The sequence below is a fragment of the Cryptotermes secundus genome, unplaced genomic scaffold (genome assembly GCF_002891405.2).
Source record: "Cryptotermes secundus unplaced genomic scaffold, Csec_1.0 scaffold181, whole genome shotgun sequence".
Classification (NCBI taxonomy): domain Eukaryota; kingdom Metazoa; phylum Arthropoda; class Insecta; order Blattodea; family Kalotermitidae; genus Cryptotermes; species Cryptotermes secundus.
The window spans coordinates 1,856,596-1,880,684 of NW_019723906.1; the positions used below are offsets into that span (position 1 = coordinate 1,856,596).

At 41.3% G+C, this 24,089-nt stretch overlaps 1 protein-coding gene across 2 annotated transcripts in view; it reads right to left on the reverse strand.

Annotated features, from left to right (window-relative positions):
• Nucleotides 1-6,519: 6,519 nt before the first annotated feature.
• LOC111861995 overlaps nt 6,520-24,089 on the reverse strand; it is a 43,132-nt gene continuing 25,562 nt past the window's right edge. For both annotated transcript variants that reach the window (XM_023847013.2, XM_023847011.2), the window contains one exon: nt 6,520-7,633. In XM_023847013.2, the coding sequence (XP_023702781.1) occupies nt 7,621-7,633 (13 nt within the window). In that variant the 3' untranslated portion in view covers nt 6,520-7,620. The remainder of the gene's footprint in view (nt 7,634-24,089) is intronic.

A 24,089-nucleotide genomic window follows, 5' to 3' on the forward strand; every position in this document is an offset into this window, starting at 1 on the left:
TACAGGTAAAGGCCTTGCGACGAGCTGATCACTCGCCCAAGGAGTCCTACCGTATGTGTAAGATCGAGAAAAACCGAAGTGAATGGAGTTCATGGAGGTAGGCCTAGGCCCACTGGGACTGTAGTGCCAAGGAAAAAAAAACAGGTAGGAATTAATGTTTCTATATAATACATTTACCTAGCAAATTGGTTCAGATGGTAACCTTCCTGCTTCTTATTCTGAAGGTGCATTTTATGTGAGGGATGCGCTCCTGAAGATCTCGCGTAATTTAGAACTCTTACATTTCAAGGCAAATTTTGATATATATGCATGATTCTTTGCCGATATTGGGGGATTCCCATTATTTCAAACTTTCTCCATAAAGTGAGATTTTATTAATATTCTTTCATACCGTACTATTTCAAATTCGCATAAAATGCGACTGCATTATAATCTTTTTAGAGGAAACACGTTCATGAATGTATTTATAACGAAAAAAGAAATTAGTTTTTGGCATGACACAGCTTGTAACCGTGGGAACGTCTCCGAGCCAAATGGCGATCTGTTGTTTTAGTGAAATGAATGTAAAAACGTGATGATAATTAAGTTAACAATAATTAGTGCCTCCAACATGGCAGGTAAGTGTTACAAGAACCAAAACTACATTAACGCGTTGGTGTTAACGATGCTTTCGTGGAGCTCAGCGGTTCTGGAACAATGGAGCCCAGGTCAATCCACTCGCAATGTTTCATTTCGTAGAAAATTTTATGGATTTCGATCAAATTTGTATGGGTGTAAAGTTAAATGCTTTCCACGAATTTAAATTTTAACTTGCTAATAAGCGTATACATTCATTTTTATTTTGTTTTGTCAGATACTTAGGAATTCAGACGGGGTTGCCAATTAATTCCCCGAATTACTTGATACTGACTTAAGCGATATTGCCTTAGTAGAATGTGGCACCAATGCAATTTCTTATGATATTTTCATTCAAACTTTTTAATAAATTCTTGAAAATGATGAAATTATTTACCTAAACCAAAAATATATTGGAATTCATAAACGACTACAAAATGGATTAAAATGAACAGAATTTGTAATCTCCAATAAAAATTAAAGTCAGTTAAACCAGAAGAGACGGAAGAACACTGTCTTCTGGGTTAGTCTTTCGACAAATTAATTCTTACAATATTTAATGTTGCCGTGTCAACTGCAAGGGTTAGGTCTATGTAATTTCGAATGTTATGGTAAGCTCATAGCTTCACTACCTTGCGCTTCTCGCCAAATATTATTAAAACGATCAACTCAAGGATCATGAGATGGGCTGGATATGTAGCTTGCCTGTCAGAAGATAAAAGTGCATACAAAATTTTGCTAGGAGAAGTTGAAGAAGGGAAGAGATCACTATAAAGACCTAGGTGTAGATGGAAGTATATTATTAAAGAGGATCTTGAAGAAATAAGATAGGAGGTTTTGGGTTGGATTAATCTGGGTCAGAATAGGGACCAGTGGTGGGCTCTTGTGAACACGGTAATTAACCTTCGAGACCATGAATGCTGGGGCAGTTTCTTTTGAGTAGCTGAGCAGCTACTGACTCCTCAAGAAGGACTCTGGTTCATCTGGTTATGGTAATATCATGGATGATGAGTAAAAGAAGAAGCTAACCCTGTGATAGGCCACGGAGGACTAATTGCGAGACGTCGAGGCCCCCACATTATCTGTAGACAATCGGCTCACAGATGACTGTCAGGTTTTCAGCCAGACGCCATTTCCTCCCCCCTCCCCAGCGAAATTCCTGGTACTCATTTTTGTTAGAGGCTGACCCCAGGGCCAAAGTGCGGCTGAAAGGATTAGACCAATTATAAAGTCCACCTCATCGGTACCCGAACCCGCGACCTTCCGTCTTGTAGCATACTGCCTCAACCAATTACGTTAACGCTTGCGCTTCACGGAAGATGTGTAGTGAAGAATTTAGAACGAGGCTTTCGTGTCCTATTTTAAACTACTACCAAGGGCTTCTGTCAAGAAAGACTGATCAAATTCACGAGAAACGTCAGTCATGATTGCCGACAAGCCGGACGAGACTCGAACCGGGTATCTCACGACTACGGGTCTAGAACCTTGGCCAGAAACCGTTTCGGTAATTCGGTTCTGTCACGATTGAGGGAATTATTTTTTAGGTAAATGTCATCCACACGCCTGTCCTTGGGAAGTAAAAACAAGCTTTCTCTGAACTGCACGAAAACTCGCGAATTGTAATTATCGTTATTCGGATAATATATCCAGATCCTATACTTGTACATCACGGCTGACGTGAGCTGATGCGGACTGAACTGGAAACTGCAATTATCACCAGAGCTCAAAGCAAGATGGAATCCAAGCAGCGGATCCCCCGATAACAACCTAAATGACCAGAGCATATGTAAGATTTTTAGTTTGAAACGTTGTATGTATATCATGACACCTGTGTCTATCTCAACGGCGTGCTTCATAAATCCCTTCCATCAGTCTGTGTGTCTGTATGTGTATCCCGCTATCGTTACTAGGCAACGGTTCGGTAAACACGTGCCCGCGGCAAAGTATACACGCAACAATAGAAGAGTTGTTGGACGCGTGTGTCTGTGGGCGACTGTGTGTCTCCTTAAAGCCGTTTTCTTTATGATTTACACATTCGTAATTACCTAAATTTATGTATTCTTATGTGATCTGTAAGTGCTAGCTTTTAAACAAAAGTTTTTCTAGATAGAACTTTTTAAGTTTCTATAAGGGGGCCGCAGCAAGAAGGCCCGATGGATGGAGGCGATGACGATGCTTGAGGCTTCCCCCTCTCTTGTCTACTCTTGTATTACTCACCCCTTCCCCCATTTCTTCTGACTTTAGCAATGAAAACAAAACTCTTGCTGGCACACATCCGTGTGGACGGAACAGCTTAGATGGCTGGAGAGAGAATATAGGAGAGTACACTGGAGGGGGAAGCGTAACGACTCGTGGGACAGTTGGGGGGTGACGTCAGTCCATGGATATCTTTCTGTAGCTTCTGTATAGCTAGCGTTTTCTGTAGATTCTAAAGGGTTCTGACGATAGTGGATGACACACAGAATTACTTGATTTTGGGACTTTTTCCATCGTCTGGAATTCTAGGTAATTGAGGACACGACGTTTCGGAAACTGGACCTCTTTCCGTCTTCAGATGAGAAAGGAAGACCTGAAAACGGAAAGAGATCCAGTTTCGAAACGTCGTGTCCTCTATTGCCTAGAATTCCGGACGATGGGAAAAGTCCAAAAGCCCATTAATTCTGTAGTGTATTTAGTGTTACTTTATTCTGCAGAACGGTGAACATGTTTTTCGTAACGTCTATAGACATCTCGCGTTGCACTGAAACTTTATGCTTTCAATTAAAGGAATTTATGTATGACTGTTGACTGAAATCAGAGGATTGACGTCTTCCGGATAAGCTGTTAGCAGCAATATATTTCTAGATTATTAAAAGTGAAATATTCTAATTCGCTCTATTTCTAAAGCCTGAACTTACCGCTTTGCGACCACATTAATCATGTTTTGATACGTAGTCTTCTGGGTTATGACACCGTATAGTCTGGTAGATAATTAACATAGTTTTTGATGAATATACGAGTATCACTTTCACCTTCAGTATAAAAGTGCCTAATATCCCACCGTGTAGTCTGGTAGGTTGTTCCAAACGTTTTAGAAAAAAGTACTTCCTCATTGTTCTAAGTAGAAGTGACTTCTACTCTGAAGATGGAAGCAGTATATGCCTGCAAAATTTGGTAGTAATTTATCAGACCAAATTATCTCTTAACCCAGAAGACCACAACATAAATCTTCATTGTCCTGAAAACGTCAAAACTCATATATCTATATGACGAGACTAATAGAATCTAATAATATGTTTGCTCTTTTTATTATTTTAATTATATTTTTATCAACTGTCACTTAAAGAACAATTAATAAGATTATAATTTTAATTACACAGTTCGGATTTGCTTTCAAGTGTCTTATTGCCAATATTTCAGTTTTTTTTTATTTATTTTTGAAATCCGTCACGACACAACAATCAATAATACGTGTAAGTAGGAGATATTTTTGCTACGTGTTTCGGTCTTCAAAAGGCCATCATCAGGCAAATACATTAAACTTTTCGTTATTGAATTGCATGTCAAATATATGATACAGTGCTAAACTTCCAAGTGTATATAATCATATGAAATTATATAAGTGAATATATAAAACATAAATTACCATAAAAGTTGAAGTCTTACAATAACCAGCTACACAGTCAAAAGTATCGTTAAATTTGTATATGTGATGGTATTTGGAAGTTTGCAGTTGTAATCGTAATATGTTTATGTGGACATTGTATACACAATGGCTGATGTGGTGTTCGGAGGCCCTTTGTTATGTTGTATGCTATTATTAAATATCTGATACTATTTGACGGGCGACTTCGTTGTGTAAATGTCCAGTCTCATGGAGAGACAGAATCTATCTCCATCAGACCGGACATGTAGCAAAAGTACCTCCTAGAGCTACTTACACGTATTATTGATTGTTGTGTTGTGACGGTTTTCAGTAAGAAATAATATATGATACACAACAGGATGTACTCACTGAAAATTATAAAATATTTCAGTTCTTAATGGTCAATATACATAAAGTATGATTTTATGTGGCGTTTTGTATTTTGAGCAGTTTGGGCTAATCCCGCTTATGTACTTTCTAATGGTGTAGCACCTAACTTCAAATACCTGATTACATTCATAAAACAAATAATCTAAAACTAGAATCGATATTTTCAAAGTTTTCCACTTGCTATTTTGTAAAGTGAAATTCTTTTGGAGGGTTATTATCATTATATATTATATATCCCTCATTGTTTCTCGTTCATTTTGTTTTGTGCTTTCTTATTTCTGTTGTTTGTATTCGTGCTGACTCTGTGATTGGCCATTGTCTATCGAGCTTAACACGGAAATAAATAAAGAACTGAATTATTATTATTACGCTCGTGAAACACAGACTTCCAATAAGTAAAACGAGCTCGAATACTTAAGGCCTTAATACCTTCTTAATTTCTTCTCAGACGCCTAGTGTCCAATATTCGTATTACCGATGAGTCACACTTGAAACCACCATTCTCTTGGTGGGCGTGACCATGAGACTGTGTGTAGAAGCTCATAAGACCATAATCAGTTTTAATTGATAATGCGTGAAATGGCTTATAAGATAATGAAGATATAAGGGGGAGGGGAAACTGCACTTTTTTTTTTTTGGAATAACCAAATGCCTCATGTGTACAAGAATGACTTTCTGGTGTGAACTGTCTCATTTTTTGAAGTACTTCCGACCTTAAGGTAGACAATTGTGTATTAAACACCGGCTGTGGAAACATAACAAGTAAAAATCAAGTGTCTGAAGACATATAAAACTGACTTCTCTCGAAAAATCATACATACGAGTACATCTGTATCAAATGTTTTTGGTATCACCATCTCACTTACAACGTGTCTTTCTATAAAACTTACGAAGTGTTATTCATTTTAAAAGTTTCACACATCATATGAATTTTAAATTATTAAAAGTTTCTCATTACATGTTTCGGCCAATATGGTCATCATCATATATTTAAAATTATAGTTCAGGAAACTGCTGTGCTTCTATTGTCGTGGCTTTGATTATTAACAGGGTAACTTTCACAGGTCTTTTTTTGTATTCATTTTCGGTTTTGGGGTAAAGTTTGGTAAATGTTTGGAATTGTAAGTGTATTTCTTGTCATTTTAGCCATTTTATGAATTTTTTCTTCATACACGTATGTTTTAAAAAATGTGAATAATGTGCAAGTAAAGTGTTCTTTCTCTTTCACCTGCCTCTACAAAGGAAGCCTGCAGCTACACCCCAAATACCTGCTACCACAGTATGCAATAATAAGTTCTAATAGTGTTCTGTTCTTTCCGTTCGTTTTGCGGAAAGTGCTGACAATACATTAAGTTGGCAGCAGGGCACGACAGCAGTTACTCACACTGCGGCCCTTTCCAAGTTCTGTGCAAAGGAATTTGCTGACTTATAAATATTTCTAGTCGGAATCCCTCGCTCCTTATGACATCTTGTTGCTCAATAAAACTCCATTTGTCTTCAGTTTCTCGCCCTTGACCATACAGACAAAGATACATTTGACGAAAGGTTCTCAGTGTGAAAAGTTCAGCTCTGTGTTGCACTAGAGTGATTCATTCTGTACGGAGTCAAATGCTGAAACGATTCAATTAATACTGTATTGGAAGGATGTGAAAGGAATCATCCGTGACCTAATTTGAAATATTATCCTGGTATTTGTCTCGAGGGACTGAGAAAAACAATGAAGATCTCAATTGGGATAGTCAATGATCCAGCCGAGATATGAACCGGAGGGCTCCTGAATACAATAAACTTGTATGATGAGCCGAAAAGAAAATCATGTCGGTGTTACATATCTATTACCTTTTCTGGGGATACGCCACTGAAGAGAAGAGTGTTTATGATACAGCTGGTGACATCCAATAGTTTTAATCCGCATGTGTAACTTAATACAGACTAGAAAGTGTAGTTATATTCCAGTTGTCAAGAACGTTAAGTCTCTTTCACACATGCTCCGCAGGCAACACAATACAATACAATACAAGCCTAGCACTCCCAAGGCAAATATCTGGTAACAACAATTATACTGACTAGGAAGTCGTTTGGCTACTGTCAGCAGACATATTTCGCGCATTCGTGTGGACACTGTCAGCTGACACAAGTAGCGCTAGTGGCGCACTAGTGTGGGTACAGTCAGGTGACACAAATAGCGCTGGTTGTGCACTAGTGTGGGCACTGTCAGGTGACACAAGTAGCTCTGGTGGCGCACTAGTGTGGACATTGTCAGGTGACACAAGTAGCGCTGATGGTGCATTAGTGTGGACACTGCCAGGTGACCAAATTGCGCTGGTGGTGCACTAGTGTGGACACTGCCAGGTGACCAAGTTGCGCTGGTGGTGCACTAGTGTGGACACTGCCAGGTGACCAAGTTGCGCTGGTGGTGCGCTAGTGTGGACACGGTCAGGTGACAATTAGTGCTGATGGTGCACAAGTGTGGACACTCTCAGGTGACACAAGTAGAGCTGATGGTGCACAAGTGTGGACACTGTCACGTGACAAAAGTAGCGCTGATGGTGCACTAGTGTGGACACTGTCCGGTGACAAATTTGCGCTGATGGCGCATTAGTGTGTATACTGTCAGGTGACAAAAGTAGCGCTGATGGTGCACTAGTGTGGACACTGCCAGCTGACAAGGTTGCGCTGGTGGTGCACTAGTGTGGACACGGTCAGGTGACCAAGTTGCGCTGGTGGTGCACTAGTGTGGACACGGTCAGGTGACAATTAGTGCTGATGGTGCACAAGTGTGGACACTCTCAGGTGACACAAGTAGAGCTGATGGTGCACAAGTGTGGACACTGTCAGGTGACACAAGTAGCGCTGATGGTGCACTAGTGTGGAGACGGTCAGGTGACAATTAGCGCTGATGGTGCACTCGTATGGAACCTAGGTGGTGACGCTGGTGACGCTGATGGCGGACGTGTATGCCATTGTGAGTTTTCGAGTTTGCATGATAATCATACGGGAACGCTGTAACAAAGAACAAGCGCAATATCGATTATTTCACTAAGTAACAATTTTCCTGTGATTAAGCGTTACAGCTAGGGAACCTACAACAATGGATGTAAAGCTCCATACATTCTTAAACTGACTGAAATGGAGGCCAATTAGCGGTCAGCTTCAAGTTCCTGTCTAGCTCGAATATAAGAGGCTTGGCAAGGAATTTCTTTGTACACGTGAACGATTCCCTCTGTGTTACTGCTCCCTCAGATATTAGAAGGCCAATTCTAACAGTACTTGCTGTGAAAGCCAGAAGGAAGGAGACAATTAGGACGCTCTAGATGTAGGTGGGAGGATCTTAAAGAAATAGGATGTGGTATTATAGACTGGATCCTTCTGGCTCAGGACAGGGATCAGGGGAGATTTGTAGACACGATAATGAACTTTTGGATTGTATACATTTTTAGGAAAGTGAGTAGCTGAACGACTAGCGGCTCCTTAAGATGATTCAGATCCATGAGATTAGTTAGTACTACTAGCAGTTGTAATAGTAACAGTTGACCGTTACAGGTAGGAGCAGATAAGTACTACGTTAGACCGGGTGCAAAGGAAAGCTGCTAAATTTGCACGTCACAGGAACGATTCGATATGGGAAACCTTGGCACAGCGCAGGCAGATAGCACGCATATGTGGCTTCTTCATGGTGTACACGGGGGAACGGGCTTGGAAGGCGATTGGTGACAGATTACAAAAGCCATGCTATCTGAGCAGAGTCAACTATGATAGGAAAAGTAGGAGCATGAAGCAAAGGACTGATATCGGAAAATATTCCTTTGTAAATACGACCATCCAGCTTTGGAACCAACTACCTGCAGATACTTTAGGGACTCTCTCCTGTAAACCAAGTAAGTTTTGAAAAATGATTAAGAAAGTGATAAATGAGATGAAGTGAAGGTTTGTGGAGGGGGAATTGCGAGTGCATCAGTTCATGAAGTTACGAAATGGCACTGCCTTAGTGTAGAGCATGTTACTTTATTTGTTGTTATTATCATCACAATTCCTTTATTACTGTTATCTCAACAATCTTAGGTTAATTAATGGTATTTATATTGGTATTATAATGGGTGTTGTGTTTTTATTGTAACTGTAAGTATAATTATAATTGTATTATAATTGCATTGAGTGTGTGATTGATTGTGACCCTTGCTGTTGTGTAGTTTTGTAGTTTGACTTATTATATTACCACTGCCACCAGGTAAACACCCATTTGTAGTCAAATAAATAATAATAATAATAATAAAACAGTAGCATTTTATATCAGCAGTGATACCAATAGGAGTATTTGTTTCGTAAGTACATTAAAATATTGAAGTACTCGTATACATGCAGTGGAGGGACAGTAATAATGGTATATGTTAGCTCAGTCAGTACAGTTACTAGGTTACGGGAAGGAAAACCGAGATATCAGGGTTCGATTTCCTGTGAGGGCAAGATATGTTTCTCTTCTTCATATTGTCCAGACCAGCTCTGTGATCCACCCGGTCTCCCTAGAATGTCTATCGGCAGAAGCAAAGCGACCGGAGCGTGAAGTTCACCAGTAGCCTCAATCCTTCGAATTATACAGCCACGTTGTCATATGCCTTCACGGCATAGAACTTAATTTTATACAGGAACAACTTTGCCTTTACCACTATACTTACGTTGAAATGGAGAAAAACGTACTTAGGTCCTACCATCTACTAAAATAGAAAAAAAAAAGATTATGAAGAAATATTGCAACAGAAATTAAAAGTTTGATGCAAGAGAGACAATATGCGGAAGCGATAACAGGAATATTATGTAACAGGTAATATTAGTTGACCCTGAAGTAAGCAACTGGTAGGCACAGACAAAGAGGCGTTACGTACGATCACATTACACGTAGAACGTAACAAAATGGACACTCAACAAGAGTGAAGGGAAGAAATCCTTTCATCGTAAGGGTCGAATTATGAGAGGATACATGAGGAAGCTGTTTCTATGACAATGTTAATATCATCATCAACATTCTGGAAGCAGCACACTCTTCTGGGCAACACAGAATTTATAGCCCGCCTTGTATGTAGGCTTATGAGAGTCCTCAGGCGCACCTGCAGGTATTAGCGACGTATTAGGGTTCTGTTTCGCAAATGCCACCCTTCGCGGAATTCTTCGGCCTTTATTCAACGATCCAAGAATACAAATTAAATGTCTATGTATAGGTCTACATACAAAACCAGATGCAATACACGTGTTTTCCAAATATGTTTTCTCCGAATTCGAATGCGTTGTAGACGTTGCTTCATTGCAAGCACAAACACGTCTTCTTTTTGTAAGCTATTTTACCACGCTTAGTAGCCAGACTATATAGCGTCAATGGTAGAATGACTAATTAGTTGGTAAGGATTTGAAAGGAAACGGTCTTGGTAATAACCTGGCATTTGTCTGAGTGGACTGAGGAAAGTCATGGAAAACTTCAGTCAGGAACATCGAAGTTGCGGCATAGATTCGATCCGAGCTTCTCCCGGATAAAATTCTAGAGCGTTACCGTTAGGACGGTCTGCTTGGTGCTATTCTTACTGAAATTAACTCTGGTTACAACAGTTATCGTTACAAATTCGTCCATCAGAGCAACGTATAATAAAGTATTAATATTGATTAAGACTGTCAATTTTTCACATTCAAAACACCAAGAAATGATTGAGAACTAAAAGTTTGTGACAATGGTATACATTAGTACAAATCAGTAGTCATGTTTTTATCTAAAAACTCTGTCCCGCTTATATAAAAAAAACAACGTTTCAGAGACTGGATTCTGTCTCCGTCTTCAGGTAAGACTTCAGTTGAGCCCAATCGATAGAGCTAGTCCCTATTGATTGGGCCCAACTGAGTAGGTTTTACCTGAAGACGGAGACAGAATCCAGTCTGCGAAACCTTGTGTTTTGGAATATAAAGAGGACGGCGTTTTTAGATAAAAATAGGACGATGAATAATGCCCAGAAATATAATATTTGTACCAACAAATGGGATCCCACGTTCTCACGGTTGTGACCATAAGGATTGTTGTCTTTTGGGATGTGACACCGTTTAGTCTGATACAGATTTACTGACGTTTCAGAGAAATGTACTTCCTCTATCTTCAAGGCAGAAGATAAGTTTTCAGACGAAAGTAATCTTCATAAAGAATTAATTTTTAACAACCCGTTGATTTCTAATTCGGAAATTAAGTTATTAATATGTATATATATATATATGCGATAAATCAAGTTCTGTAAATTAAACTAGATTGAATTGCCTCACGAGAGGATTTACCTGTGAGCTTTTGTGGTTACGCTCATGAATCTCCGTAATCTGTGACTTCGAAAATGTTATTTCTTAAATTAATTACTTCCAACTGCTGAGGATTTGAAGTATGGACTTAGTTAAACAAAAAAATTACTTAGTCTGAGGAAGTCGAAACATTTTCCTTGTCTCTAGGGCATTTCTTGAAGTGTCTTCCACGACAGGCAGAGAAGTTATTACGTTGATACATATTTGTTTCATCATCATCATCAGTACTCTGTCAAGACGACAGGTCCACAGTCTCTTCCAAAACAATTCCTCCATTTAATGCGATCTAGAGCTTTCTCCTTCAAATGACAGTATCCTCTTCTGTCCCCAAGGTCATCCAGCATCTTCTTACGTCTTCTTCCTCGTCTTCTTGTCACTTCTATCCGACCTTCTATCTTTCCTTCGATAACTTCTTTTAGAAGGCAGTTTCTGCGTAAAACATGCCCAATCCAATTAGCCTTCCGTTTTCTTATTTCGTGTAGGATATTCCTCTGCTCACTGAATCTAATTAACACTTCTTCATTTCTCACATAATCGGTCCAACTGCTCTTCTCTATCCTTCTCCAACACCACATTTCAAAACTTTCCAGATGTTTCTGATCTACTGCCCTAAGTGTCCATGTTTCAGCCTCATACAGAGCTATGCTCCAAATGTAGCATTTCACTAGTTTCTTCCTCAAATTTAAGTCCAATTTGCTGGTAAAAAGATTCTTCTTCTTGCTAAATGCAGCTTTTGCCATGGCAATCCTGGATTTAATTTCACAAGTACACCTTCCATCATCTGTTAACAAGCTACCCAAATATTTAAAACATTTCACATTCTCCAGTTGCTTTTGGTGTATCTTTATTGTGACTGGGGTTGGTTGTCTCGAAATTTAATTTTCATATTTGTTTATCTGAATTAAATTCTACTTTATATAGGCCTTCACGGTCTGAACACCAGGCTGTTGAGGTAAGTACAGTCCTCAAATGAATCTGTTTAAATTTATTCATACATTACGCAGATTGTATATTAGTTCTCCAGACTGCCACAGAAGCATGATCACATTGGCTGCGACACTTAACATTCTCATAAACATTTGTTTCTGTGGTGTCACAAAAATCAGGCGAATATAAAGGAATTTATTGACAGTAGTTAAGCTGTTTGCATGCCACTTTCCTCCTTACATGATAATACAGGTTTTGAAGGTAAGACAATCCTGAAGACCTTCTTTAGATAGGGAAATGTCTTAGCTTTGTGTGACGTAACGCTTGGTTTAAAACAAGATCTTACGATTTTGCATATGCGAACAAAAGTGCAAAATTATTACCAACATATTTTCAAAGTGTGTTTCTTTGTACGATATCACCTAGGTATTTCACTGGTGATAAATTTTTATTTTTGATTAATTGAACTGTGCCATTAGTAGCCCAGAGTATACTATAGCTTCGAACAGTATCACAATTAATGATTAATTAACTGGACAGGGTGTGCAATGAAATCGTCATAGCTTAATTTGTAGCCTGAAAGGACTGAAGAAAACCAGGGAAAATCTCATCCCTAATTGAGTTGAAGTTTCGGCCGAGATATTAACCTAGGACCTACTGAATAAACAGAGACTTTACCGCTTCAACCAATTTACTCCCTTCATTTATCGGGAGTGCAGATCTATCGCTGCAAAGCAAATCACAGTATATAAATCATAAAATAGCGTCCCTTGTATTTAGTCAAAAAGTCCTATTACCATCTTTGGTAAAACAGAACTTTTTGAGCCTCAGCCTTCCTTAGAAGTTTCTGATAGATTCGTCTTGAATTAGACCATCCGGGTTTCACTTCTTAGGATTTCGCAACAATATTTTTTTTTTACAGAGAAAGGTCTTAAGATTGGCCCACGTGGGCCCCTAAGCATCGGCTTCGCTTTTTCGTCGCCTTTTAAGACTCGCAAGTCCTATGGTGCAGATGTTCTAACCCGTCTCCACATGGGGAAAACAGTCCTATATCATTGCGAAGAATTAAACTTATATCTGACGAAAGTTTAGCTATTAATGAGGTATAACTCATACGTTATACCAGCGTTTCTCAACCTGTGGTCCGCGATAATGGGACTAAAACCACGGAGTTTTTCTTTTTTGTTTTATGAATTTGTTATGAAAAGACAAACAATTTGCACCTTTTCCAACATTGGAATCATTTTTAGTGGAAAATGATATTTCTGTTAATTCTGAGTTTCTGGAAAGATTTGTGACCACCTCAAAACTGTGAAATAGAAATTTGAAACATATTTTCCGAATAATTTTTATGAGAAATTTCTGTAGGTTCGCGATCCATTTCAGGCTTATAATCACGAGAACGACCTTTCGTTATCGAAAAGAGAACAGGTAACTGAGCTTTCAAGTGACAGTGTGTTCAAAATGCAATTCCGTGATCTTGGTTTGGTTCGATTCTGGATATCGTCATCAGTGAGACGTGAATTTCCCGAATTATCTGAAGAAGCATTGAAAATTGTCATGCAGTTTTGAACAACTTATCTTTGTGAGAAATGATTTTCATTGCTCTTTCAAGTAAAAACAAAATACAGAAATCGTATTAGTGTGAGTGCCATCTTCGACTGAAGTTGACCAATATTGAGCCAGATATCCAGGGACTTTGTAAGAGCCGACAAGCTCAACAATCTCATTAGAAGTAAGCAGCAACATAATTATATCATAGTCTTAATTTGTTTAATGAAGATTAAAATTCTGTTCAATAGTGATTCACTTTTAATAGTTTACTTTCAATTTAATTAGTTATGTTTCCATATGTATTCAGAACATTCTTTTAGATTTATTATGTTATAAATGTCAGTGTGTCCCAAACGTTGGTAACACCACACAGGTTTAAAAAATAGGCCTACATAACTTAGTGAACAATAGAATTTTTTCAGACTTTTACTGGTCCTTGGACTGAAAAAGGTTGAGAAACATTGTGTTATATCATAAAGGTTATGGCATTTATTATGAGATGAGTCGCTTTTGAGAATAGTTTCGATTTCAGCTTCATATACGTTACTTCAGTGTAGATCCTCATAACATATTTCGTCGTCCTTCAGTCAGTATAGGTAAAGAGTAAAGTTACCTCTATGCTTAATTAATTAAGCATTATGCCATGAAAAATACGTGGGAGTGGAGGTATCGCTCCACCTTTCTTGATCTCGGCACTAGATGGAGTTGAGTGGCCACCTTCGCGCTCCTGCTGCTTTGCTCCCGGGGAAAGAGCTCTTGGTGCCCATTAGATAGGAGACTGGGTGGGCACCACAGCCGGCCTGGATGACGTGGAGAAAATTCTTGACCCTACAGGGAGTCGAACTCCGACCCCCCCCCCCCCCCNGGTAGGACTCCTTGGGCGAGTGATCAGCTCGTCGCAAGGCCTCTACCTGTAGACAAACACAGAAAAACGCATACAAACATCCATGCCTTGAATGGGATTCGAACCCACGATCCCGGCTTCCGAGCGAGCGAAGACAGTGCACGCCTTAGACCGCTCGGCTACCGTGACCGGCTACCCAACGTCATAGCTTATAATAACTGCGTAGAGACACTGGACATTGAAACCCGAATTCTAGTTGCGCTACAAAAGAAAAAATGTCGTCTTAGCTGAGAATGATTGGTAATTATTAGCCGACATCTGCATAAGAATTCATATAGGGACACTTATATTTGGCACTGTGCCTGTTACCTTCCCATAGACGTGACCCTGAAAAAGGCCATTTCATACACACTGTTCTTATTGTCCTCGACTGGGATCCATTTTCTCAGCCACTTCTTTGGGTCTGCTTCGCAACTTTTCTGTGTACCTAAAGGAGCCAATCCCTCACTTCAACCCTGAAGATGGAGGCAGTATATAATTTTATCGCTCTACGAAACTATTTTATTTCATAACACAGACCACTAGAATCTGAGCAATCGCTGTCATGAGAACTTCCACAACTTCCCCTATCCTCTTATCACTTCATCCCTCTTGCATCTATATATTTTATTAACACCCCGTCCTCAGACACCCTCAACATAGGCATACGTCTTCCCGTAGGATAAAAGTTCTTATCAATAACAATGATACATTCCTTACTCATTTCTATCAATTAACAATCACATATAAATACAGAGTGTTTCATGAAGACCTGACTAATTTCAAGGCGCGGTAGCGTAGTTGGCTGAGGCACTATGCTACAAGCCGAAGGTGGCGATTTCGATTCCCGATGAGGTCATTGGATTTTTCTCAATTGGCCTAAGCCTTCCAGTCGCACTATGGCACTAGGGTCGACTCAGCCTCTAATAAAAATGAGTATCTGGAATCTTCCCGGGGATAAAAGGCGGCCGGCGCGTAAGGCTGACAACCTTACCGCCATCTGTGAGCCGATTGTCTAGATAATGTGGGACCATCAGCGTCTCACAACCCTATGGGCCTTCACAGCCTGGTACAGGGATAGCTTTACTTGGCACTACAGCCCCAGTGGGCCTAGGCCTACCTCCATGAACTTCTCCGTTCACTTCGGTTCTTCTAGATCTTAGACATACGGTAGGACTCCTCGGGCGGGTGATCAGCTCGTCACAAGGCCTCTATCTGTGCACAAACACAGAAGAACGCACACAGACGTCCATGCCCTGAGTGGAATTCGAACTCACGATCCCGGCTTCCGAGCGAGCGAAGACAGTGCACGCCTTAGACCGCTCGGCTACCGTGACCGGCTTACTTTTACTTTACCTTCTATTTTATTTAACTGGAGGATACAGCGCCATCTGCGGCGGAAAGGAGAACTGCTCCTTTTCCGGAAAATCTTTAGCTCGCTATGACATATGACACCAGATTTCCCAATGACCTGGAGAGGTATGCTGGCGGGAGCGTAAGCTCCTGGTAGAGTCATCCATGCTAGACAGGTCAAAGGGTAGGGGCTGGACCATATAGTCCCTGGTCCTCCAGGTTGGGGAGTCAAGCGTGGGGCTAACCACTCAACCCTAGAAACATTTGCTGCTACGAAAGCACGGAGGAGGCCAAGACCCATACAACAGAGTTGTAGCACCAGTAAAGAAGGAGAAAGTACAATAGAAGTACAAGTGCCTGAAGAAGGTCATGTCTTCTCCTTTCCAAGTCATGGTTCATTATCATGCTGCTGCCACAGTCTTTAAATACTTACTTACTTACCTAAGCCATTCCTCAAACACCTTTACGGTGTCGATTTTGTTTTTTTATTTTGATCATTTTTACAGGCGGTAGGACTCCTTGGACGAGTGATCAGCTCGTCGCAAGGCCTCTACTTAAACACGAACACAGAATAAACACATACACATTCCAAGCATCCATGCCTTGTGTGGGATTCCAAGCCACGATCCCGGCTTCTGAGTGAGTGAAGACAATGTACATGCCCTAGACGCTCGCCTACCGTGACCGGCGTCTTTAAATAACCCAAAAATTAAATAAAATATGAAGAGTGTTATGGTGCTTCACGATGCAAGACAAATGCTGGAATGAACCGAACGTTGGGGGTATCACAAGTTCGTATGAAAGTGATTAATCATTTCATGCGTAGATGTAATTGAATTGTTAGTGGACAGCCCTGTTTCTTTCTGTAGAAATGGTCTTGAATACTGTTTACTTTCCTGTATCAGTTTACAAAACGCAAACATTCCATATGTGTGCTACGTAATATCAGCTGTTTTCCAAGAACAAACACACGGATGTCTGGAAACTTGGCGAGATTTGATTTTCTCACTGTGGTGATTATAACGCCGTGTAGTATGTAGGATCTACCTTGAAGATGGAGGCAGCAGGTTCCGCCGAAATACAACATCACATCCCAGAAGTCAGTATTTTTGATGTTTCAATGTTTAACCAACAAAACGTCTTTGGGGTTGGGAGCCAATTTCTCAATACAGTTTGAATATACGTGATGCGTTCAAGTTCTAAGGTCTCCGATTTCTTTTCTCACACAATAATCATAGAAAAAAATTGAAACTTCTGTCACTTCTCAACGTAATCTCCCTGCAGCCGTACACATTTTTTTCACAACGTCGACGCCATGATTCTATGGCCGCTGCGAACGCTTCTGTAGGAGTCTGTTTTGACCACTGGAAAATCGCTGATGCAATAGCGACACGACTGGTGAATGTGCGACCACGGAGAGTGTCTTTCATCGTTGGGAAAAGCCAAAAATCGCTAGGACCTTAGAACTTGAACGCCCCTCGTAAGTGCTACCGAAGCAAGTCTACTAAATGTCACCATAAACTGTATCTCGAAGATCAATTTTAATATTATCTTCCCAAGAAATTCCAAGGTATCTCGTCCCAAAGATATTTCTATCATAATGTTCTCTATCATTCTGCATTTCTGTCTTTCCTGCTAGCCGATCACAGCGACCGTGCGGTCTAAGGAATGAACTGTTTTCGCTCGCTCGAACACTGGGATCGTGGGTTTGAATCCCACTCGAGGTGTGGCTGTCTGTGTGTAGGTAGCGACCTTGCGACGGGCTGATCCCCCCGGCAAGGAGTCCTACCGGCTGTGTATAAATTAAGAAACTGAAAAAGGGGCCAAGTTCCACAAGGGCTGTAGCGCCATGGATAGATAGACCTTCCGTGCTACAAGTCCCTCATTGGCGTAATTCAAGCGTTGCAGTGGGAACATGAAACCGTTACTGAGTAACGGCTGCCTTATATTTGCTTTTTCCGCAATCGTTGCCTAACAGCAGGCGTTGTTTATAGTCATTGTCTAGCAACGGGTCTATATGCTACAATATTAATATTCCATCAAATATTAATGGAAGTTCTTTTCGGGATTTTGTGTCCTTTCCATGCGATCGTGAAGTCCATCAGTGGGACGAGAACGACTGGTTCAGAAGCAATGTTAACAACCAAGCAGTGCGAAGGGCTCCTATCCTTTCATACCTTAACCCGCAATCTAAAAACATGTGACAAAGAGAATAATAACACGAGGGATCCTTGAACAGTTCTGTGTTCTGGGATATAACGCTGTGTATTCCGTTGAAAGTGAAGCTACCTGATTCATGCTGGTCTCATGATTCGCTCATACTTCAGCATTGAAGATGAAGGCGACATATTCCTCCTTAAGGTCGGTTGAATTTCAACGGACTACATGGCGTTATGTCCCAGAAGACAGAAATATTCACAACCATCGCTGTGAGAACCTCAAATGTTACACGTGGATATACTTGCCCTCACATCATGGTACTGTGGAGCAGGAGGTAACTTGCACATATGAGGTATAGCTACGAATATACTGAATAAGCAGACACTGAAAGTTGACCATCATTGACTGTAGCAATTATAGTAATATTCATTCGGGAAATACGTAGGAAAACATTACGGAATGACATTTCAACCCACTACGAGTTTAGGCCTCTTCATTCTTTCTTAACCTTCGGTACTAGACATATGTGAGTGGTTATCATCACGCTCAGGCCGCTTTACTCCCTGGGAAAGAATCTCTGCACTCACTGGCTGAGAGACTGAATAGGTCCCAGTGTCGGTTGGATATGGAGGCGAAGAGAATAATCTCCACCCCCTCGCGAATTGTACCTCAATTCTCCGGTCGGTTTGCCCGTGACCTAGTCACTATACTCACTGAGCTATCTGGCTTATAGCAGAAGTAGAACCTATGTGAAGCCTTATTAATATATCCTTTAATAAGTATGATACGTAATCTGGCCTAGAGAGCGAGAAGTTTACGCTGTGTGGTGAGTAATGCGTCCAATTATAACGACACACTGGAAAGGATGCACGCTAAGCAATTATGGAAGTGTACTGACGTAATAAACTCGTCAAGATACGTATATATACATCAGAATGTTGCTGATTTCCAGAAATGTTGACCTTCTTTCCGTGAGATACGAAGCACTCGAATCTAGTGAAAAACGAATGAGGATATGTCACTGCAGAAACCAATTTGCTCTGAGAAACTGAGGCTAAAATTCCTTTTCGGTTCTGAAAGATGTATGTACATTCAATTGTTTTATTTATTTTTTTTATGAGGCACTATGCTACAAGCCGGGAGGCTGCGGATTCGATTCCCGATGATGTAATTGGATTTTTCAATTGACCGAATCCTTCCAGCCGCAACATTGCCCTGGAGTCGACTGAGCCTCTAACAGAAATGAGTACCAGGAATCTTCCTGGGTGTAAAGGGCGGCCGGCACGTAAGGATGACAACCTCACCGCCATCTGTGAGCCAACTGCCTAGCTAGAAGACATAGGAGCCTCGACGTCTCACAAACCTATGGGCCTCCACGGCCTGTTACGCAATAGCTTAACCTTTTTTACCTTTATAGTTTATACATGGACGGTATCAGGAACCGAGATCAGACCTATATAAAGTCGAATGATAGGATTATTAGAGAATAAATGAAAAAGAATATGAAAAGAAGAGGTCGTGGCCGAATTTAAGGTATTATCCCAGAAATTGCATAGAGGAACTGAGAAAAGTCATTAAAAACTTGTGTCCGGCCAGGATTTGAACTGGGTACTTCCCACATGCAAGGCAGAAATTTTTACCGCCTGAGCCAACTGCCTAGGCATATTAAAGTTAAATAAGTAATTACTAAGAAACACGAATTCATCTAGGTCTGTAGGAAGAGCCGAAGTCTGGGTAAATACTACACACACGTGATCAAGTTATTCAAACAGGAGCTGTCGATCCCCAAAGACGGAAATATTAATTTATTCACAGTAATGCCACTTTAAGGGAGCAACGATAGGAAAATTTCCTCATTAATTTCACCCTTCCTGCACCACGTACGGCGCATGAACACAAAACAGCTGAACGAAGATAAAGAATTTCTCAACGAACATAAAAAATAAAACATATCTCCATGCAGGAAACTTAACTTTTTCCCATGCCCGAAGGCACAGGGGTGAGGGGGGAGGAAGACAGCCTAAGGTGGCTGGATAGTGGTGAGGGACACTTCAGAATCCTTGCTGTAAGAGGACGGAAAACAATGGGGCTGGACAGGAACTTTCGGAGGAGGCTATGGGGGAGTGGATGTGGAGATCCACGTTTTCTTGACCTCGACACTAGTCGGTGGTGAGTGGTCAGCGTCACGCCCCTGCCGCTTTCCCCCCAGGGAAAGAGTCCTTGGTACCCACTGAATAGGAGTTTGGGTGGGTCCCAGAGCGAGTATCATCGATATGGTGGAGAGAAAGACCTCTTTCCCATGCCTGCAATCGAATCCCGGCCGTCCAAGCCATCGCTATACCACCTGACTGTCTCCAATGTTAAAAAAACCTCGAAACATCACCCGTGTTAAAAGTATCAAAATGATGAGACGTAGCCTACACATAACTGCATGCGTGGTGGAGCTCCAGGCAGGTCTGTGGACGTGTGCTCATACGGAGAACAGGTGCACCCGTGTACATCTACATTCATATCGAATAAAGCACTGATAACTTTCCTCGCAAAACAATTCCATAAACGGCTTAGGTATGACGCCTGACGCCGGAACCCCTCAGGATATGAACGGACGTCATGATTTAGCACTATTAAGGTCACCCATACTAGGCTAAGCTATCATTACAGTGACTAATATGGCAACATTTGTTGCTTTTACACTGTCTTAACCTCAATTAATTTCGCCTTCACAATGCAGTCATAACCGATGTCACAGAACAAAGGATACGCATAGTGTAAAGAACGCAAGGAAGAAATGGCAGTCTGATAGATGATAGAGATTTTCCTGCCTCGAAAATATACTCAATAAAAAGAAAGGCCGAGAATATCCTTGTGTTTCCTGACTCTGAATTTGAGGTTCTCCCAGCGCGCTGTGATAGTGACGTCATGATGTCTGGTGGAGGTTTTTGCGTGTTTTCCGCTCGTCTCTCTTCCTGTGGCTCCCACTTGGAGCACAGGGCATCCGTGAAACGCTTCGATTCACTTCAGTTTCTTAAGCTTAGACAGTCGGTAGGACGCCTCGGACGGGGGATCAGCCAGTCGCAAGGCCGTTACCTACACAGGACAACACAAACCCAGAATAAATCCAAACGAACATCCATGCATTGAGTGGGATTGGAACTCACGACCCCATTGTTCAAGCGGGCAAAGAAGGTTCGTGCCTTAGACTGCGCGGCCACTGTGATAGGCTAGCTGTCTGCTCGCCTAGCATATATTCAAACAAGAAGACAGAGGCAGCGGTGGTTGTGATGAGTTTTATCTTCTGAGATATAACGCCGTGTAGTTCGTTAATAGTCAGCCGATGTTACGGAGGAACATTTCACTCCCATCTTCAGGTTCGAAGAATAAATCGACCAAGAAACCAGCGTGAAAGCAGGTGGCAAGCAGACCTTTCCGAAACGTCGGTTGGCTTTCAAAGGACTAAACGGCGATATATCCCGGCAGATGTAACTCTTAAATATTAAAATTTGTATAAAATACACTGTTAACATGCACAGAACAGTGTCCAATTCGTAGAGACATTCCGTGAAGTCCCTTAAACGGTAGCAGGGGCTTTCTGTGTGAAATTAACCATCTCCTGACGCACATGCGTCAGAGAATGAGTCAGCGGCCTTAACGAGCTAGCTACAGGAAATCATTTCGTACATGTTTATTAGCTTTGCTTCTCAATTAATCGTCAAGTGCTGACAGGAATGTAAAGTTTGCAGCTCGAAGAAGGGTTCATCAGACAGGCAAAGACATCCGAGCATTGTCTTAGGCGAGTCCGGTAGAGAGTAATCACATGAGCTTCTTCATTCTTTGGCATTCACGTCACAGGCAGAGAGAGAGAGAGAGAGAGCAGTCAGTGGTATTCAAGTCGATAATAAAGTACTTACAAACGGGTGCCGCAAACGAACCTGACAATTTCAAATAGTACATAAAGCAGTGAAATTTTATTTTAATGTTCAGTTTATTTTTACAGAACGAATGAACACTGAACTCTATTTTATTCCACGTACATTTCATTAGATTTCTGCTTATTTCGTTTTGAATAGCGCACCACCAAGATGTTGCTCATCACTGCGTACCTTCCAACCTGGCTCGTAGGTTTCCCAGTGCTCTCCTTGTATCGTTGAGATTTGCTTCCGAACTGAGGTCTTCGATTTTCCGTAGCCGAGTGGTGTACACCTTAGCTTTGAGGTGCGTCCAAAGGAAGAGATCAGGTGAACGTGCAGGCCATGGAAGCCCGCCGCGGAGTGACATTACGAGCTCCAGAAATATTTCATGAACGATCTCCATGGATGCTCTCGCTGTATGGGCAGTTGCTGGAACCATGGGGTCGAGAGCTCAATTCTCGTGTGAGCAAGTTCCGTAACATTTCAGCATAACGGGCAGATGTGACTGTAACTGCACGCCCATCTTCGTCTTAAAAAAATAAGGGCCTATGACTCCGAGTTTGCCACTCCATACTAAAGAGTTACATGTGCGCCGTGAAGAGGACGTTGATGAAGCTACTGTGGATTTTCCTCTGCCCAATATCGGAAATTCTGTTCGTTGATATAGCCAGATAGGTGGAAGTGTGCTACATCTGTCATAAGGATGACATCGTCGGACAGAATTCAGATTAAACGCTCAGCTACCGCGTTACTGTTTGCCATGTCACGATCGCCTAACACTTACACTACCGCCATTTTGTGCGGGTGAAAATTTAGATCCTTGCGTAAAATTCTCATCACGCCGGGATCGGATATTCCTATAGAGCAACAGAATATCTCCTGACTGTAAACTCTCATAATGACCTCCGTGAGAACCTCAAATCCTACCTAAATGTTTTTCTTTTCAGATCGGTTATGGATCCCACCCAGCCTCCTATCAAATTCTATCCTATCGTGACCTATGACCTCGACGGTGTAGCGGCCGCGGTTAGGAAAGCACATCTGCTCTTCCATAAGCCTTCCATCTGCAATACTCATGCAGAGGGCGAACTGACGCATTAAATGATTCTAGCTAATAATTTTGGATCTAATGGTATATAAAGACTTGATATCAGATACTCCTACTGTATTTCAAATAACTGTTTCAGAATTATAAACCACAGCATTCATTGCGTAATTAAAATATGAGACCCCTACCTTCTACATATCTGGCCCATCTCAGATTCATGTACCTTATTTGTCACATGTAACTATGAAGATCCCCTTGACCTAGTTTTATCTCCAGAAAGAAAAGTGAGTTCACTAATTCTGTTAGCACAGGCCTGTATCCTACTTGACCTACCACGTCACCGCTCAGTTCTGCAGCAGATGCTAGTAATTATCCCTTGTAGATGCATCACACGCTTTCTCATGTGTCCTTGTACTTAAAGGCATGTTAATTGATGCAGTCGGTCAAGCCCTCTCCGTTCTCAAGATCATAAAGTAGATAACGAAATATGTGGGGATTATTTGCATAGCGTGGAAATATTGTGGCCTGTAGACCGACTTCAAGACGAAGACCATGAAATAAGCAACTACACAACAGCCGTTACTAGGCAGCAAGCCGTAAAGAGCAATATATGAACGGTGTTTTCTGTGCGGTCTGTGCCGAGATGTTATAAGCAAGGCCAGTTAGCTGTTGCAGTTAGTGAGGAGTGAGTCAGTTTGTGAGTTAGTTAGAGGGCTGTTGCGGTTTAGTCGTCGTGAGAAGCTGTTAGCTGAGGCCGGGGATACTTTGGGAACCCAGGGGAAGTGAAATGTCCGCAGCTGGAAGCCGCTACCACGCAACGGTTAGTGAAGACTGTAACAGATTGAGAAGATCTTGTGTGTCTTATAGTGTTTTGTGAAGTGTGTACAACAGTGACAGCATAATCCTTACTCAAAGTTAAATAAATCCGGTTACTGATCCAAACCCCATCTATTGTCACTAAAACCGTGACAATATTTAGCTTACGGTCTTTCCTAAAAGATGAAGAAAAATCAAGAAACGGGACAAAAATATGTTTTATTGGTAACAGAAAGCGTTTATTCTAATTTCTTGTTAAGAAGCGAAGGAAAGGGCGCCGGACTCGAAAAGTATGCACAGAGCCCCCGGTGGAGCAATACTCCCAGAACAGTGATGTCTCTTCCAAACACGAGAAGGGAGAGCGGGAGTGGGGTTTTCAACTGGGCACTCAAGGTATGAACTGCAATGTAAAGGTGTCCGGCACAATACTTGAGCATTACTACGTTATTACAAAATGGCCTTCAAGATAATTTTACGAACAACTATCCG